We start from the raw sequence: 17,196 nt of genomic DNA, 5'->3' as shown, positions 1-17,196 counted from the left end.
CTAAATCTGTTTGGACTCCATAGTAAATGAACACTGCAATAAGTATGTGCTTCTAACATTCCTTTGTAGTACAGAAAGGAGATGTCCAAGACTCTGCGTGCTCCACAGTGGAAGCAAGAAATCTGAGAGACATCCTCTGGGATGATAACCTTAGTCTTGGAACCAGCACCCTATGATGTAGATTCTGCTCCCTAACCCTTGACTTCAGGCAAGATAACAGAAGGCTAAAGCAGCAGCCTATCGAGGCAGAATACTGAGCTAGACGGACTTCAAAATAAGTTTATTTGCAAACTAGAAACAACACTCCCAGTACAAGTAAACCTTTTAACTGTTACTTCCAAAATCACTGCCAGGTAACAATCTGCACTGTGAACAGCAGCTTGTAAAATGGTGCCTGGGAAGCATTCGAGCAAAAAAGATGCATAGCATAATTAAAACAGTAAGATGTTAGCTTTTTCATTTCTGAAATCAGCTACAGTTATCTAGCCAAAACTAAAGTCTCCTTGGAAAATTCCCTGATCTTTGCTCAGTGCTGTAACTGACATAATACAACAAGAAAGACTGTGTGCTTTAACATAAGACTGCATTGACCAATTTTTTAGAAGAATAATTGCGCGCTCATGCTTAATCCAAGCCCCTACCAAGTGTAACATACAGACCCAGCATTAATAATGAACTGTTTCATTGAAGCACTAGGCCTAAAGTCATCCACCTAAACAAAACAGCAAGATTTAAGAGCTGGCAAGATGACAGATGCAGTATTCCACATACATATGTGAAATACATGCAGAGTTCATATATATGAATATACATATATACACACATATACATATACACTGAATACACAGCACAAGCACAATGCATCATTTAAAAATGTAAATACGTTGGCAAAGCACCATCAAAAAAAAAAAAAAAATCAAGCCACTTAACAGTTATCCAAAATACCACATGGGAAAGAGAATGCATCCATTACTGTCGGTGAATCTAATGTCCACAGCACCAAGATTTCAAAGTGTAACTATTAATTCTAAGAAACATATTTTAAATACTATTTCAAAACAAAAACTGCATATATTACGTTTGCAGCACAAGAAATTGATTCCTAACTCTATAGCACTAAAAGAAAATCCAATCATAAAACATCAAATTCAGTAATTTGAAACTAATACAACAGCTAATAAAATAAGACTGCTGTTATCTCCTAGCAAACAAACTGCATTATCAAGCAGGTACAAACATACTACTTAACTATGTATGTTCTGACCCTCCTCTTCCTTCTCATCTACCTCTCAAAAACCCAAGTGACTTTTCTGTTTGATGCACTGTAAGTTAATTTCTTTACCAGAAATTTTTGCTTTATCAGCTTCTTGTCTACTGCAAACACAAGCAAACATGGATAAAATAAAGATGATAGGACTGGAAATTTCAGTAAAACAGTATGTTTACCAAACTGTGTTTCAAGGTCATCTTAATATTGGGAAAATAAACTGAGATCCGTGGAAAAATATTTTAAACAGAAATAATATTCCAAATGAACAGAAGTTCTTACAGAGTATGTATTCTTTTCACTATGTCTAGAACTTTTTGAGTTCAACATAAGGTTTCACAACTCATGCAGACTCATACTTAGATGTTCTTATCACGAATCAATAAGATGTTGCTGTTACAGGATAATAAATTGATACACTACCTAGAACCAGTCCAGAATGGTGAAAATAATTTCCATCACAAAGCATATTCTTATCTGTAACAGCTTTTATTATCAAGTGGTACAACAACAACCTGTTACATGTTTTTCATATTACATCAAGAATTCTAGCCATGTCTGACTATTATTTCTGTTCTGTACTTCTCAAAAGCTTCCTGGAATTCCCTTCCTTCTTTCTCCAAGAGAAGTTCCCAGAAGTCTAAAAAATGTATTTTTAATATATTGAGTCTTTCTGACATCAATACTTATTTTTGAAATGAATTACATTCATTTTATATACCTTCAAGTGCAAGGATCTGCACCTGGGTCAGGGCAATCCCAAACATCAGTACAGACTGGGAGAAGTGGATCGAGAGAGATGAATGGATGAAAAACTTAACATGAGCACACGCACCTGAAGTCCAGAAATCCAACCATACCCTGGGCTGCATCAAAAGGAGTGACTAGCAGGGTGAGAGAGGTGATCGCTTCCCTCTCTTTCACTCCTGTGAGACCCCACCTGGCACTCAGTATGGCACCCAGCAGCAAGGCCTCCAGCACAAGAGAAACCTGTTAGAGTGGGTTCAGAAATACACCCATGTGCAGGAACGCTGCTGTGAACATAGGCTAAGGGTTGGGGTTGCTTAGCTTAGATGAAAGACGGCCCTGTGGAGATCATACTAATGTCTTCCAATGCATACAGGGGGGCCAAGGAAAGATGGATAGGGACTCTACCACAGTATACAGACAGTGGGTGGTAAGATAAGTGGTAATGGTTTTAAACTTAAAGAGGATAGATAAGAAAGAAATTCTTTACTACAAAGGTGGTTAGTACTGGACAGGTTGCCTGCAGAAGCTGTGGCTTCCCCATCCCTGGAGGTGCTCAAGGCCAGGCTGGATGTGACTTCTGAGCACCCTGATCTAGTGGGTTGTGACCCAGCCCATGGAAGGGGTTGGCTGGATGATCTATTGCTATCAGGCTACAATTTCAAAACGAGTTCCTTCTTTTGAGAGGTTTTCTTCTTTTGGGAGGTTTTCTTCTCTTTAACCTTTCAAGAATTACAACAAATTTCCACATTTTACAGTCTCTAAGGGATTTTTGCAATAGCAATTTTGCAGTTTTAGCCATGCTAAAAATCTTAGAAATTGATACTAACTCCAGATGTCTTTCACTAGGTTACATCTCTTCAACCCATACAAATTAAGTGCAGCATTCACTTCCAAATTTGAGTCTCACACCTCAGCAAGAATCACTAAAATACTGCAGAAATAAAAGTCTTAGAGACCTGGTTGTTTTGAAGTCTCTCAGAGCAGTGGAAATATATTCAGACAAGTGTTTTTCCATAAGTGCTACTCTGATCCAGGCTCGACCCTGCAACAAAAAACAGATATCAAATATTTAAACATTACAGACTGAAACACTTAACTTTACATCTGAAACTGAATAAAATTGAATTACATGGATGACTTGATCCTGATTATCAAAATTACCACTAAAGAAAATTTCTTGTACTTCATTACTGTAATAATGAAAACAAAACATAAATTCTTACAAGTAAACTTTGTGAAACAAAGTTTTCCAAAATTTGGACTTAAAATTTGTGTCAACACATCTCCAGCTTTTTCAGTATGGACATCCAAAATTCTTCCCACGTGCATCTTTAAAAATGTAATGCTCCTATCTGTACTAGTTGCACTAATTGGCTTCTTATTACTATTATTATGTGTCATGGAGTTTTCCAGAGAACAAATGAAAGTTAAATTAATGCATAAGCATAATTGAAAAAGTAGCTTTGCATCTTATTGCTTATAGAACTTAAATATAGTACTTAAAATACTCCATGCTCTGAAGATTTTGGAATTCAGAAATATCTTTAAAATAAGTCGTAAATGCAAGCAATACAATTGCTGTATTCTAGGATGTCTAGAAAGTACCTAGAAATGAGTGCATGAACTATAAACAAAAAGAAAAGATAATAAGGTTAGAAAAAATGACATTTCTACAATTTTAACCTATCTGTGGTGAATTTAATTTCTCTCATCCTAATGCATTTTCCAAAAATTAAACAAGCTAGAAAACACGAAGGCGATCACTTCATGATGCAGCATACCAAACAAATAGAGGATTTGAGATTTATCCTAATGAATAACACAAATTTAAAAAGAAGCATTCAGATCTAAGTTTTTGGGGTAATTTTTTTAAATTGTTTTTGCTTTAAAAACAAAAGAAATATTTACTAGGTAGTATATAACAAAAATGAATTATTTCAAATACAGAGAAATATCACAGGGCAAGTTTAATCGTATGTTGCTGTGTTTTTTCCTTGGTATAGAAGTGTGAGCTACATTTTATACAGAAGGAAGAGAAATACTGCAGTCAAACTGACTTTTTTCTTCCCTACCTTAGCTCTAGAAGAACCGACATTCTCCATGTTCTCAATACTGCAGATGGAATTGTGAGAGACTTTTCGGCAAGCCACCCGAATGTAGTCCCAAAAACTACGAGTACTTTCATAACCAAACCAGGTGATCTGACCTTAAATCAAAATACAAAAACATGTGAAGATTTATGAACCTTCTTCCCCGCTTGCTTGAGAGGAGCATAATTCAGATACTTCCCTGTGTTTCCTATGCACACCCTGCAAAGACAGCATTTTATGCTTGCAAGTCCACTAATTCCTGAAAACTGGCTGCACAGGTGACAGAAGGAACTTGCACCATGCTGCTCACTCTCAATGAAAACCAGTGTGAGAAGTCAGCGTGAGGCTTTTGCCTATGTGCCTGTATTTGGTCCTTTTCTTTCTCATCAGGACTCTATGGTAATACACGGGACAGTTTACTCACAACAAAGCACACACCTTTGTGACTTAAAACCATGATGAAAAAGAAAACTGAGTTTTGTTCTTCATATGCATGCATAGATATGCATGCAAAAAGAGCAGCCTTTGCTGTGGTAGTGTTACCCTTATCTTAGGAGTCAATTTGGAATTGTTTCATAACGTGCTTTCAGTGCAGGAGAAAAGATGAACAATCAAAAAGTTTAGCAGTCACAATTTCCTTTACTTAGAGGACACACACAGTACACCTTGGGAGGCTGACAAAAATGAACTGAGCAAGTCAATATCTCTTCTGGAGTGGTAACCGAAGCTCTTTATTATTATTATTGCCATTATTATTCACTGCTTGGAAAGTGTTACCATTTGAAATCTGCTGCATGCAAAATACATTTCAGAGGTAACACTGAAACGTAACAGCACACAACTGCAAACAAAAATGTAAAATAGCAAGAGGAACGTTGCCCTCCAGTGACTGGCACTATTGCATACTGGCATGTGGAAGTGGTTCTGGGCAGCTTGGTCTGGTGGTTGGTGACCCTGCACATAGCAAGGAGATTGAAACTAAATGATCGTGGTCCTTTTCAACCCAGGCCAATCTGTGATACATGCAAAAACTTATTTGTGTAAAATAAGCTCTTATTTTTAGGCTAATTGTATTTCACATCTTAAGTTGTATTTTCCTGAAGCTTTACTAATTTCTCAGAAAGACTGCTAATTCTTTTGCTGGTTACAAAGTTCAGACTTCAAAAAAGAACAGTACACTTTTTTGCACGGTACTTAACTGACACTGAAAATCATACATACTAAAAATAAAATGCCAAAATACAGTGCCAAGAACATCTGTACCTAGTACAGATAGTACAGAACATTGAACCTAGTACAATGTAGCTCAGCTCCAAGCACAGCCAGAGAAGTGTTGAAGACTGACCGCAGCAATCCTAAGAAATTCAAGGTTTTGCTTTTTTCCCTCACTAGAGGACACATACAACTTAACTGTGTGACCCATCTGCTCACTTTGCCACATTTACTAAGTACAAGGCTTGTTAAAGCACATCAAAAAAACCAACCACAAACATACCAAGAAAAAACTAGTATAAAGAAACTCAACATGCTAAAAGAAAAACAAAATCCCAATGTGCTCCAGCTACAGGATATTCAGATTTTATCAGCTCTAAGGGCTAAAATAAGACAGTATTCACAAGGTAACTGCTTCTATGAACTTACTGTTTTTGCTGAAACATCATGTGCCGTGGACAGAAACAGGAATTCAACATCATTTTAACATCACCAAAAGCTACTGATATTTTTTATAGTCTTTATCATATTAGAAACATTTCTGCCCTGAGGATAGTACCTGCAAAACTGAATGCAACACTTAAGTGTAAAGGTGTCTTCATGACAGTAGTTCCAGTCCCAGCTAACAAAGGCAAGCATATCACACAATAACTTCTATGATCTTTTCCACACTGCACAGAATATATTCTGCAAAAAAACCCAGCTTTGCCCTATAGTTTTCTGAGGTCAAAAAACCATATTACTCTACAACAGAAATACCTACCAGCATTTATTCAGCTTACACTGATCAGCAAAGCAAGCTGGTCACAATTACAATATATTTTGGCATAACAGAGAGCTGTGGTCTCACAAGCAGCTTTACCAAGAGTGTAACTTTTTGACTTCAGAAGGAATAGCCTTCACTTGAAACTCACAGCAGGAGCAGGACCTTTCATTAACCAGGGACTTCTAGTTTACCCCTGTTAGTTCACAACTTGCCTACACTCCAGCAATCAACACTATCTTAAAGAAAAGCAAGTTTTTAGTGTACAATTTGATTTCTGCTGAAGTTTGTAAGGAAAGAGTAAGTTTCCTGTAGAGTCCAAAGCCGTTTCTACTCACTCACAGTCCAACTTCAGACCTGGAAGACAAAGTTCCACAGTTGCAAAGCAGTAATGATTAGGATGCTCTAAGCTACAGGTAGATTTTCTCCAAACTTTGTTTAGTTTGCAGAAAATGTGCCCATTTTGTGAATAGTCTTAATACAATTTACTAGTAATAAAATGACTTGTTGCTCCTTTGAAGAATTTTCATGGTACGTACTTTTGTTTTAGGCCTCCAGAATGAATCATTAAGAATTTACAGCAGTTTATAAACCAAGTCCACCAAGACAAATACATGTCACTTAAGATTCTTCTCTACGCAGAAGAAAGTAGAATTAGCTGAACCACAAAATGCCCAAAGAACTTCCTATTTCTTTATAGCCAAAAGCAGTAACAGGGTCACCATGTGCATGTAAATGTTAAACCTAGTAACAAAAGCTATTATTCTTAGAACATGTCAGCATAACATTATCAAATAAAGGGCCATCTCAGCCTGGAATTCATCTTTTTTTATGACAGCAGTAACTTCACTACTTCCTTAACGTAACCTTTTCACCCCTGTTATATAACCAACTCCTTACCTCTTCTATGTAGAGACCTGCCTCTCCCAGGATGAGAGGCACAGCAAGATGCATCTTATAGAACCATGCTTCCTCTCCTGAGACCTGTGCCTACAAGCACAAGTTCTCTTCTACAGACATAATTCATACCCCTCCCATTTGAAATTTCTGCTTATGCTTTTAAGATATTACTAGAATTCATTGAATTTTAATACAAATTACATTAATATTCATTGCTTAAAAAAGAAATCCTGTGAAATAGCAGTTGGCAATTAGTGACTTTTTTGACCTAAAACAAAAACAAAAACAAAACAAAACAAAAACATATAGGAAGGGATAAAGTGTGCACTGAAGACTTAGAAAAGTCTGCCACTGTTTCAGAAATATTTTTTCAACAGTTCACACCTTACTGTGAAGAAGATAATGTCAAAACTAAATAACATTGACCGACGACATCACTTTGCATGGCCGGTTACCATTACTGGCATCAGACTGCAGACAACATGTTTTGTCAAATGTTTTGTATAATGAGAAAAGAAAGAACTAATACATCTTTCTTTCCACTCAATCAGCACTGACCACCCTAGGGGCTTACCAGTCACTGGGAGTTTTCTACAAGGAAAAAAAAAAACACAATAAAATCCAGTCACTACATGCTAGGAACAGCATAGAACAAAGAGACAGAAATAAGAGCTATGGATAATTCTGGCAGAAAATTGTGATGTATTTATCTTCTCAATGTATTACAGGATAAAAGACGTGGAGTTGTGCAAGTGTCAAAACAGCACAGTAGAACGTACCTTTTTGTGACATTATGGTATTGACTGCAACATAAGTGTACGGATGACAAGCTCACAGTAGCTAGGACACACAAAAAATTACAAGCCCACAAGCAAGATGCACTGTATTTCATGTCAGCAACAGAACCTTGGTTATATACTGAAATTACTTCTAGGCATGCATACTGGTTAGAAGTTAGGATACAAACACATTTGTTGAAAGGATATTTAAACAGAAACAGGGAGTCAACAAATATATACCTGTGACAATAGTTTTCAAAAATATGTCAGAGAGGATGGCTGTAAAAACCTGCAATTGTGTTGGCAGTTCTTTGCTAACTCAGTTGAAAACTGAAGTGGTAGAAAAACACAGAAAAACATATAGCATTTTGATTTAGCAAAGCCAACATATCACCTTGAATTGGATTCAGGTTTTCAATCAGCTAGGATACATCTGTGATCAAATCCCAGGTAGGGCTACTGCACCATTTTTTTAATGCTCCTACCACATCTGCACTAACTATATTTACTCAACTGACCTGACAAAAAGGACACCAACACAAATACCTGAAAATTCAATCTAGAGAGCAGTGAATAGAAGAAGCCACCAAGACAGCTGAAAGATATGGCTAAATCTCCACAATACCAGAAGATTAGGAAAGAAAAATTTCTGAACAACTCCTAGGAGGAAAGCAATTCCTGAAATCACCCGCCTTGCTTTAGCGATGATCAGATACACACACATTTGCATACAAATTTGTGAGATCTCCATTCAGAACTATAGCTCTTGTTCAGATCACAGACATTAAAACATGCTGTGCATCCACCTACTACTCTGCTGTATTATGAAACCATGTGAATTCTTAATCCTGAGAAGGAATAGAAGAGTAATTAGTCACTTGTCCTCTTTCTGTTAATCCTTCTCTCCTGCCCCTTGAAGATCTCCAATTGCTCTGCCCAGTAATTAGCATCATACCTTGCCAGAAGACATTCCTCAAAGCTTATTTCAAAGACAGGAAATACATAAGCTTTACAATTCAGATGTTGGATCTGCTCTGCATTCATAGTAATTAATGAAATAGTAATCACAGAATTGCTCAGGTTGGAAAAGACCTTCAAGATCATCAAGACCAACTGCAACCTGACCATACTGCCCTAACTCTAACAGCCCTCTGCTAAATCATTTCCAAACCCTCAGCCTCCTGGCTCTTCTGCTAAAAGTGCCAACTGTAGCAACGTGAGCAACATATTCAAACAGGCAGAAAAGCAATGAATTTCCCCATAAACACTCTTTTTTAACCTAAGTGACTTAGACGTGGGTGTTTATTTAGTAATTAAACGAGACTGGCATAACTACAGCAGCTCGCCCAGCAGAGAGGTGAATGCTGACTGAATGCAGCTATCTGTTCATGAGGTATAAAGGACTTAGGGCATATGACACCAAAAAAATTTCATACAAGGTAACATAGTGAGTAATGCTCAAAAAGTTGGCCACCTCTGTTCTACCTTGCAGTTATGCGTGCGCAAAGGATGAAAGCAGCAGTCAGGAATAGGCAGCTGTTAGAAAAAGCAGTCTAAGCTCTCAGCCTGTTTTTAATTATCCCAAGGAACAGAAGAAAGTGTTTGGGTAAGCATTAATTGTCTTGTAGGAATTGAAAGCCATAGACTGCCTTCTGCTCTTTAAAGTGGAGATGTAATTACCCCTGTGCTGTGTAATGCTGTATGTGTGGTGTACCTGGTGCTCCCTAGATGTCCTCCCTCACCCACTACTTCTGATGGAAGATAAGAATTGTTATTTACCAAGGCTTTATGGAAGTTAATGTCTACAAACTCTCAAATCTGGACCATTTATTTAATGATACTGCCACTGGATTACCCTAACAACCCTGACAGAATGGAGCCATTTATGCTACCATAGACAAACATATCATGTATGTTCTGCCTGCCTTAAAACATTTTATGCAACCCACTGCAATCATCAGCCTGCTTTTAGTGTGCTTCCACTAACACAAAGCATGCGTGCAAATCATATTAGTCATTTCCATCAATAATGTGCAATTTCTTTCAAGCCCTGTGTTGTGTAATATTAAACACTCTTAACACTTGAAATGTCATGGTACTTTTATGTCAATTTTCCCTTCAAGTTTTTAAAGAGGAAAATAATTACTGGCAGTATCTAGCTTAATAACAAAATATTCCCCACTTGCAACATGATGCACCAGTTGCTGCCTCTTTCCCTAAATTTAACTCCGTAAATTTCCCTTGCAATCACAAGGGGAAGACTGAAACTGAAGCAATGCTGCTTTTGATTTTCTTCATTTGTTATTTGAAATATTCTTTTATTTACAAATTCCATTTGCCTGTAACCCATGTGCCAGTTGTCAAGGCTTCTCTGTACTGCCTGTACGTACATATATAATAAGCTGTGAAGCAAACAAGTATTGGGATAAATAAATATATAAACAAATTATGTAATAGTTTTCACTCAAATACCACTGAGGTTAGGTTGGGAGGGGGCAGTCAAGTGTCAAGTTGTTAAATATCCATAATCACTCCAATAATCTTTGTCACTGTGTGACAAACACTATGTTCCTACCCCACCGTGTGATTTCTTCCCTCCTCTGACAGAATGACAGCAGGCAGTAATCGTGCTACTCAAATGTCAGCCTACACATAACATTGTTCACAAAACTTATGAATATCAAAAAAACCCAGAAGAATGAAAAGGAGTGGATTGTCATATTACACATCTATATTTAGATAATGTCCTTTATAATCCTGAAATAATTTCAGGAACTGTACACAGAACTGAGAAATGTGGAGAAGCTTCTGAAGTCTTTTCCTAGTGGCTGCTATTACTAAGGAACACTCTGTCCTTTCAGTGAAGCAGCTTCCTCTAGAACACTCAGAAAATGCAAACAGACATCTTCTTGAATTGGAACATCTGACTCCAATACCAGAGGAGAATCGACAACTGACCTTTCTCAAATGCAATTTAATCCAGATCCATTACATTTACATGTCAGCAGTAAAAAAAACAGCTTTGCTGCAGGGGGAAGGGGAAATGACCTAAACACAGTGTATGGAAAAGCAGAGAACAAAAGGAAGGAAGGGAGAAAGACACCACAGAACAGCCCGCTATACCTAAAAGCAAAAAACACTACACTTGTCTGTCAGTCCCAGAACACAGCCCTATCATAAAGCAGGAAAGCAGAGCTCAGTACCATGGCAACATCCAGTTTCTTAATTACCAGCCGAGAAGGCTTTCAACACAAACAACAGAAACACATGATAAAAACTGTTTCTTAACTTCTCTGCAGCAATGTAGACCATAAGAAAGACAACAGCAATGGGACAGGCACACAAAGCCAGCAATTCCACTCAGCACTGAGGAGCTTATACGACTGACAAATGAACTCTCACAGCAAAAACATCACCAAAGTAATACTTTATTAACCTACCTTTCAGTCGATGACTTAGAATCTGTTCCAGAATGGCTGCAAAATTATTAAATTCAGGAGAAGAGTCATCTATCGTCTCAAAGCAGGAACGGTCAATCAAGGTCTTGACCGAAAACCTAGAGCAAAAGCAAAGTACAATCAGAAACAATGTCCATAATTGCTGGTCCTCAGTACTGGGACTGTAGTTTGTACAAAACAAATGAACAAAAACCCAGAAAACTACCTTGGTTTTGAAGTTCAGTTAAAGCAACACACCAAGAAATAGCATGGAAATACAATCACCACCACTTGTCTTTGGCATAAAGCCTTAAAAATGACAAGAAAAGAAAAGAAAACATAAAATACTTCGTAGGTAAATGTGAGAGGACAAGAAAATAACTAGCTGAAATATTTTAGAGAAGCTGGAGAAAAAGCAGCAATTAAAGGCATTCAACACCAATTTACTTGACACTTCCCTCAATAGCCCTTTCATTCCTAAAATCCATGCACAAGAATCATAAGTATAAGCTTTATTCTGAGAACACTTGAATTTTATCCTAAGCAAGAATAATCCAAACATATTATAAAACAGTGCATTGTTCTGCAGCTGTCTCTGTGCATTAACTTGCACAGGTTGATTTCCTTGTGAAAGCTGGTAATTTCTTCTCAGCATCACATTAATCCATTGTTAAGTCACAGAAGCTATCAATTTAAATGATGTAATATTAGAAATTGGAAAGGCTGTACCAAGCCATTGCCAAAAAAAAAAAAAAAAAAAAAAGCAACTAAATACAGCTAACATTCACTAATAGTTACATCCACACTTACACATCTTAATTCCTATTCAAAAGAGGACAATTTAAACCACTAGAAACATGACAACAACATGCTTTTCTCTCACCATCTCCATTTTATTATAATTGGCTTTTGCTTTCTGCTCCTTGTTCTTCAGTTTTCAGCTTCAAGGCAAGTTTCACATGTCCTCGACTTTGAAAGTAATGCATTTTTGAGGTGTCTATCGTTGCTTTCTGCAACAACACGTGTCTGTACTAATGGAGCCATACTGGAGCCTGAGGACTTCATTTCACCACACATGGATTTTGATGGTTCCAGCTCAGGAAATTCTCGCTCTGCTCATCCCCAATCCTGTGCCTGAGCACACCTGATAGCTGTACCACACCTACAGCTTTGCACAGCTACTCTGGACTGCACTTTTAATACTTGAGAGCAGTGGAGTAACTCTAAAATACGGATACACTCATCACAGACATGGTTCACAGCACCTCAGTACTGACTATGGCACAGGCACAGAAGCAGCATACAGGGCAGGAATGAAGCTCCCTCAGCCAGCTGTACTGTCTTCAAATGCTTTCTACTGTAAAAGCAACTTCCCTGTAACCCTAGTGCAGAGAGCACAGCTTCTTGATGCCTATTTTCAACATGACACAGTCCCTAATTTTGCTCAAACTGAATTTGCATATACATAATCCAAGAGTTTTGTTTCAGTTACCCTATAATACATAAACCTGTGAATAAAGACTCTTCATCCTATCCTTCCTGCAGGCTTCTGCTGTAGCTGCAGTGGCTTTGGCAGGGCAGGAATCAGGAGGGAAGAGCATGGGGGAGGAAGCTCCTGCTGTGCCAAGTTATGACTCAGTTTTGAACTCCTCCACTTCTTCAACCAGTTTTAAGTAGGTGAGAGACAAGCACTCCCATGAGTAAATCTATACCTAGTAAGTGCCACTGCTATTCATTACTCAAAGGGCAGTAATGATTGTTTTCTCAAAGCTGTACCACAACTAGGGACTGATTAGAAACAAGGGTCCAACAGCTCATCATCAACGGCTATCTTTTCAAATGCTTCTATTACTGCCACCACCTCACTTTAGAAGTATTAATTTTCATCTGTTCTACACTTTCATTAAAACCTTAAACAAGCTTTACAGCTGGAGCAAGTTTGGCTGAAATTGGCTTTTGAGAGAGCTGCCAGGGAGTGTAAGTGTGGACGCCTCATTTCTACAGATCAGGGCAACAACAGTGCAAGTAGGCAAAAATTGAGCAATTGGAAACGTTCTGGGGTAATTTAACTCAGTCATTAAAGCCTCACATGTTATTTCCAGTGTACAGTTCCTCAAAAGAAAGCCCATGCTTTTTTGCTCTGTTATCTAGAACTACTAGGGGACTAATGGGCAAGAAAGAAAAGGTCAAATACGAGGTACACGTGAGCTATTAAGAAACAACGTGCACGTAAACTCAACAGAATCAAAGGTTCAGGATAAGCACTGTTCTTGTTTTGCTTTGTTGCTCCCTACTCCATGCTCCCTTCTACTGGGCTACTACAATGGCACTGCACTCTGGAACAACAGGCTACACACACTGCAGAGAGTAACAGAACCTGTTCCAAACATGTATGAAAAGCTAAAGCGACTTGAAAACAAACTTACAGTGCTCTATGATGAACTACTTTGGAGAGCTGCAGTGGTAGAGGAATGATTTATTCCCCAGAACTATTGCTCCCCTGCAACAACAGGCTTTTGACTTCTATTGGTTTTCATTTAATTTTGTATTATCTCTCCCTTCCCTCTCATTCCATTCAGTAATTACTATTAGAGAGATTCCAATGCCATTACTTCTAAGTGATCTCTATAATGTTTTCAGATCCCTCCCTATTCATTTCTGTCACAAAGGCAGTCCTGTTTGAGCCAAAGAAACACACAGAAACAGCAGCATTCTCCAGCCTTAAGCAGAGCTTCTGAAGCACTCTTGATTACAAACAATTTACAGAAATGTTTGGGGAGTAGGTTCCTCCACCACGTATCAAATTCCTTGGACAACTCCAAACCAACACTGAACCTTTTCTGACTATATTCAAACATAAAAAGCACTGTTAAAGACATACGAAGCAGCAAGAGGCTTCTGGTCAGAAAAGGAAGGAGGGTAAAAATTTAACTGCTACATGAATGTTACTTTTCATCTGGAGGATTGGAGGATCCTTTCAGTTTTCAGATGAATGGATGGATCTCTTCAAATTTAATTTGTTTGTAATCTGGAATCAGTGTAAAATATGTCAGTGTAAAATATTTATGAGAACATAGACTACTAAAGTAGGAAAGTCCCCAGGATGATCAATGAACATCCCTTATCTTGTAGAATACTGATTGTATGTAAAATCTGACAGTTCATTTAAGGATCAATGTCAGTGAAATGCAACAGCTCTTTTACGTATCAGCAGAATCATCATTTCAGAAACCTTTTTCCTGCCAGTTGTTCAATTCTGCATCAGAATTCTGTATTTATGCTAAAAGCCTTCCATTTTCTGGTGGTTCAGTTTTCATATGAATCTTTGATTTGTGAATCTGAAGGAGGAACAGACGAAAACAAAAATGAATGACCTCCAAATCCCAGCTCTACTTTGGAATATGTAAGGCATCGAAGTTCAGAGACAAAACATAGGGAGAGGGACGGATTTTAGAACTGTATATTACTTACTCCAACAAACAAACAAACAAAAAAAAAAATAGAAATCATTGCAATTTAAATCACCACTGTGCAGTTACATAAGCACAACCCCCTATTTTCTCATACAATTAGTTTCTCAAACATTAGTTTGGAGAAGCTATCATTACTTCCCCGTGGCTACACTACCACCCAACCCATTTGTTCCTTCCAAAACTTAAATGTAGGAAACTACCCATAATGGCATGAATACTCAGATATCATTGCTGTAAGAAAAGACTAAAAGCCTTAAAACCTGCTTTAATAAATTAATAAATAATCGAATATTTAATAAATTAAATAGAAATCTGCTAAATTGTGGCTTTGACAAAAGAGCTCATTAAATTGTTAGAGACTGTTACCAGACAGCAATTCAAATGAACGCCTTCCTTGTAATCTTTCACCAGGTAGCAAGCAGTATCATCCAAACATAACTGAACCAATTCATCAGAGCAATTTTTACCAGGACTATCTTACTGCCAGAAGTTTTGGATTGGAAAGGACTATTGGCACTTTAAATATTGATTTGAACATTCCTATTAAAAAAATAGCACTTTCCAATAACAGCAAATGTGTAATAACTACAGGAAGACAAGACAAGAAATATTGGAAACATTTTCATTTAAACTGATGGAAGAATAGAAACAAATGCATGCGTTTCATAATAAAAAATGCTTCCTTCTCATCATCTTATTCATATCTTAAGCTGTCTTGACAAATGATCATCTTCAGGATTTGAGAAGATATAGCAAAATTTCACTGTTTTACTGAAAATAATAACTATGTCAATTGTGTTTTCTGCAGTACTTCACCACTTCATGTGCTTGAGCAAACTCTGTTCACTAAACTTCTTTAAGTATGTCACACCATGACAAGTACATGGAAGAAATGAACTGAATAATGGAACGTAACAGCACAGCCTGAGAGAGTCTCTCTTAAACAAGGAGGGAGCACACAGTGGCAAGATCTGCAGAATACAGAATACTCCCTTAAAAACAATTGAGTACATCCTGCACAACTGCGCTATTACTCGACTAAACTTGCTTTCCCAAGCCTGTGGGTTGACAATGCCTGTATAGCAACAGACAAAGTTGCAGTATTCAGTTGTGAAGACACACAACGATCTGCTGGTTCACAGAACCACAGAATGGCTTAGACTGAGAGGGACCTCAAACCTCACTTAGTGCCACGGGCAGAGCTGCCTTGCATCAGCTCAGCTGCCCAGAGCCCATTCAAGCCTGAGCGCTCCAGGGATGGAGCACCCACAGCTCTGGGCAGCAGTGCCAGTGCCTCACCGCCCTCTGAGTGAAAAATTCCTCCTTAACAACTAACCTGCATCTCCTCTCTTTTAGTTCAAAGCTGCTCTCCCCTGTCCTGTCACTATCTGCCCACACTAAAAAGTCGGCTTCTTGGGTACGCTTAAAAATTGTGAGAACTTTCACTATAGCGCACGTAAGACTACAGAAAACTTTCTCCAGAAAATACTCAGGCTTGCTCGATGCCTTAAAAAACTACCAACTGAAACAGACGGGACGGCACCATCGCTATCAGCGCGTTTGTGCGTTTCAGTTTGCCGTGATGTAACGGGGCAGCACCGCGCGCTTGGAAACGCCGTGTTTCAGCCCCTCCAGAAGCAGAGCGCTTACAGGGGAGCCGCAGGATGCGCCGCTAAGCGCGGATGAGCTCAGCGCTATTAGGTTAAAAGAAACTCTTTAGCGCAGTCGGTCTCGCGCGTCCCGCGGATCTCCCGAGGCAGATTTCGGGGACAAACCCCCCCAAGGCGCAGCCTCTGCGCTACGGCGCTGCGGACGGCCGCGCTCCTCGGCGGACCCACTGTGTGACTCCGGCACGAGAAATCCCCGCCGCGCGACGGCCGCTCGCCCCGAGGCGGGAATCCCCGCTCCCATTCCGAGGGTTCGGAGCCCGGCCGGCAGGTGGGGGCGGACAGCGGGACGCCCAGCCTTCACCTCACCGGACGGCCCGGCCCAGCCTCCCCCACCGAGGCACAGCACGGCTTGGCTCGGCCCTGCGCGGCAGGTGCGGCCCCGCCGGGAGCCTGCAGCCCCCGGCCCCGGCGACCGCCGTTGGAGGCGCTGAGTCAGAACGGAGATTCCGAGCCGGCGACAGCCGCCCTGGCGCGGACGCCCATCCGAAGGCGGCCCCGAGGCCTCGCGTGGGGGGGGAGGGGGGAAAAGGAGGAGGAGGAGGAGGAGGAAGACGCCGCAGGCGGGAGGGGCGGGAGGCGCGGAGGGGAGGCGCGGCCGGAGGGCAGGGCCCAGGGTTCACCTGCAGACCGTGATCAAGTTCCGCCTCTCCACCGCGGCGTTGCGGGACGGGACGCTCTTCCTGCGGGCGGAGGCGCCGAGCCCCCCCAGGCCGAGGGACGCCATCTCGAGTGGGGGCAGCCGGAGCCGCCGCGGCCGGCGCGGAGCCTTTGTTCGCGGCCTCCCGGGCTGGGGGATGCCGCGCTCGCCGCCGCCCGCGGAGGAAGAGGAGGCCCCCGCGCCGCCCCCGCTCCGCC

General features: G+C 40.0%; 1 protein-coding gene across 2 annotated transcripts in view; it reads right to left on the bottom strand.

Moving 5' to 3' along the window:
- Positions 1–17,196, bottom strand: part of RUNDC3B (RUN domain containing 3B) — a 42,282-nt gene extending 25,086 nt beyond the window's left edge. The window contains exons 1-4 of one of the 2 annotated variants that reach the window (XM_048951131.1): positions 16,962–17,196; positions 11,202–11,317; positions 4,090–4,223; positions 2,974–3,059 (exon numbers count right to left, since the gene is read on the bottom strand). In XM_048951131.1, the coding sequence (XP_048807088.1) occupies positions 2,974–3,059; positions 4,090–4,223; positions 11,202–11,317; positions 16,962–17,065 (440 nt within the window). In that variant the 5' untranslated portion in view covers positions 17,066–17,196. The remainder of the gene's footprint in view (positions 1–2,973; positions 3,060–4,089; positions 4,224–11,201; positions 11,318–16,961) is intronic. The other variant, XM_048951132.1, reaches the window with a different exon arrangement.

The sequence above is a fragment of the Lagopus muta genome, chromosome 7, assembly GCF_023343835.1.
Source record: "Lagopus muta isolate bLagMut1 chromosome 7, bLagMut1 primary, whole genome shotgun sequence".
Taxonomy (NCBI): domain Eukaryota; kingdom Metazoa; phylum Chordata; class Aves; order Galliformes; family Phasianidae; genus Lagopus; species Lagopus muta.
This window is presented reverse-complemented; position numbering and strand designations above follow the sequence as displayed.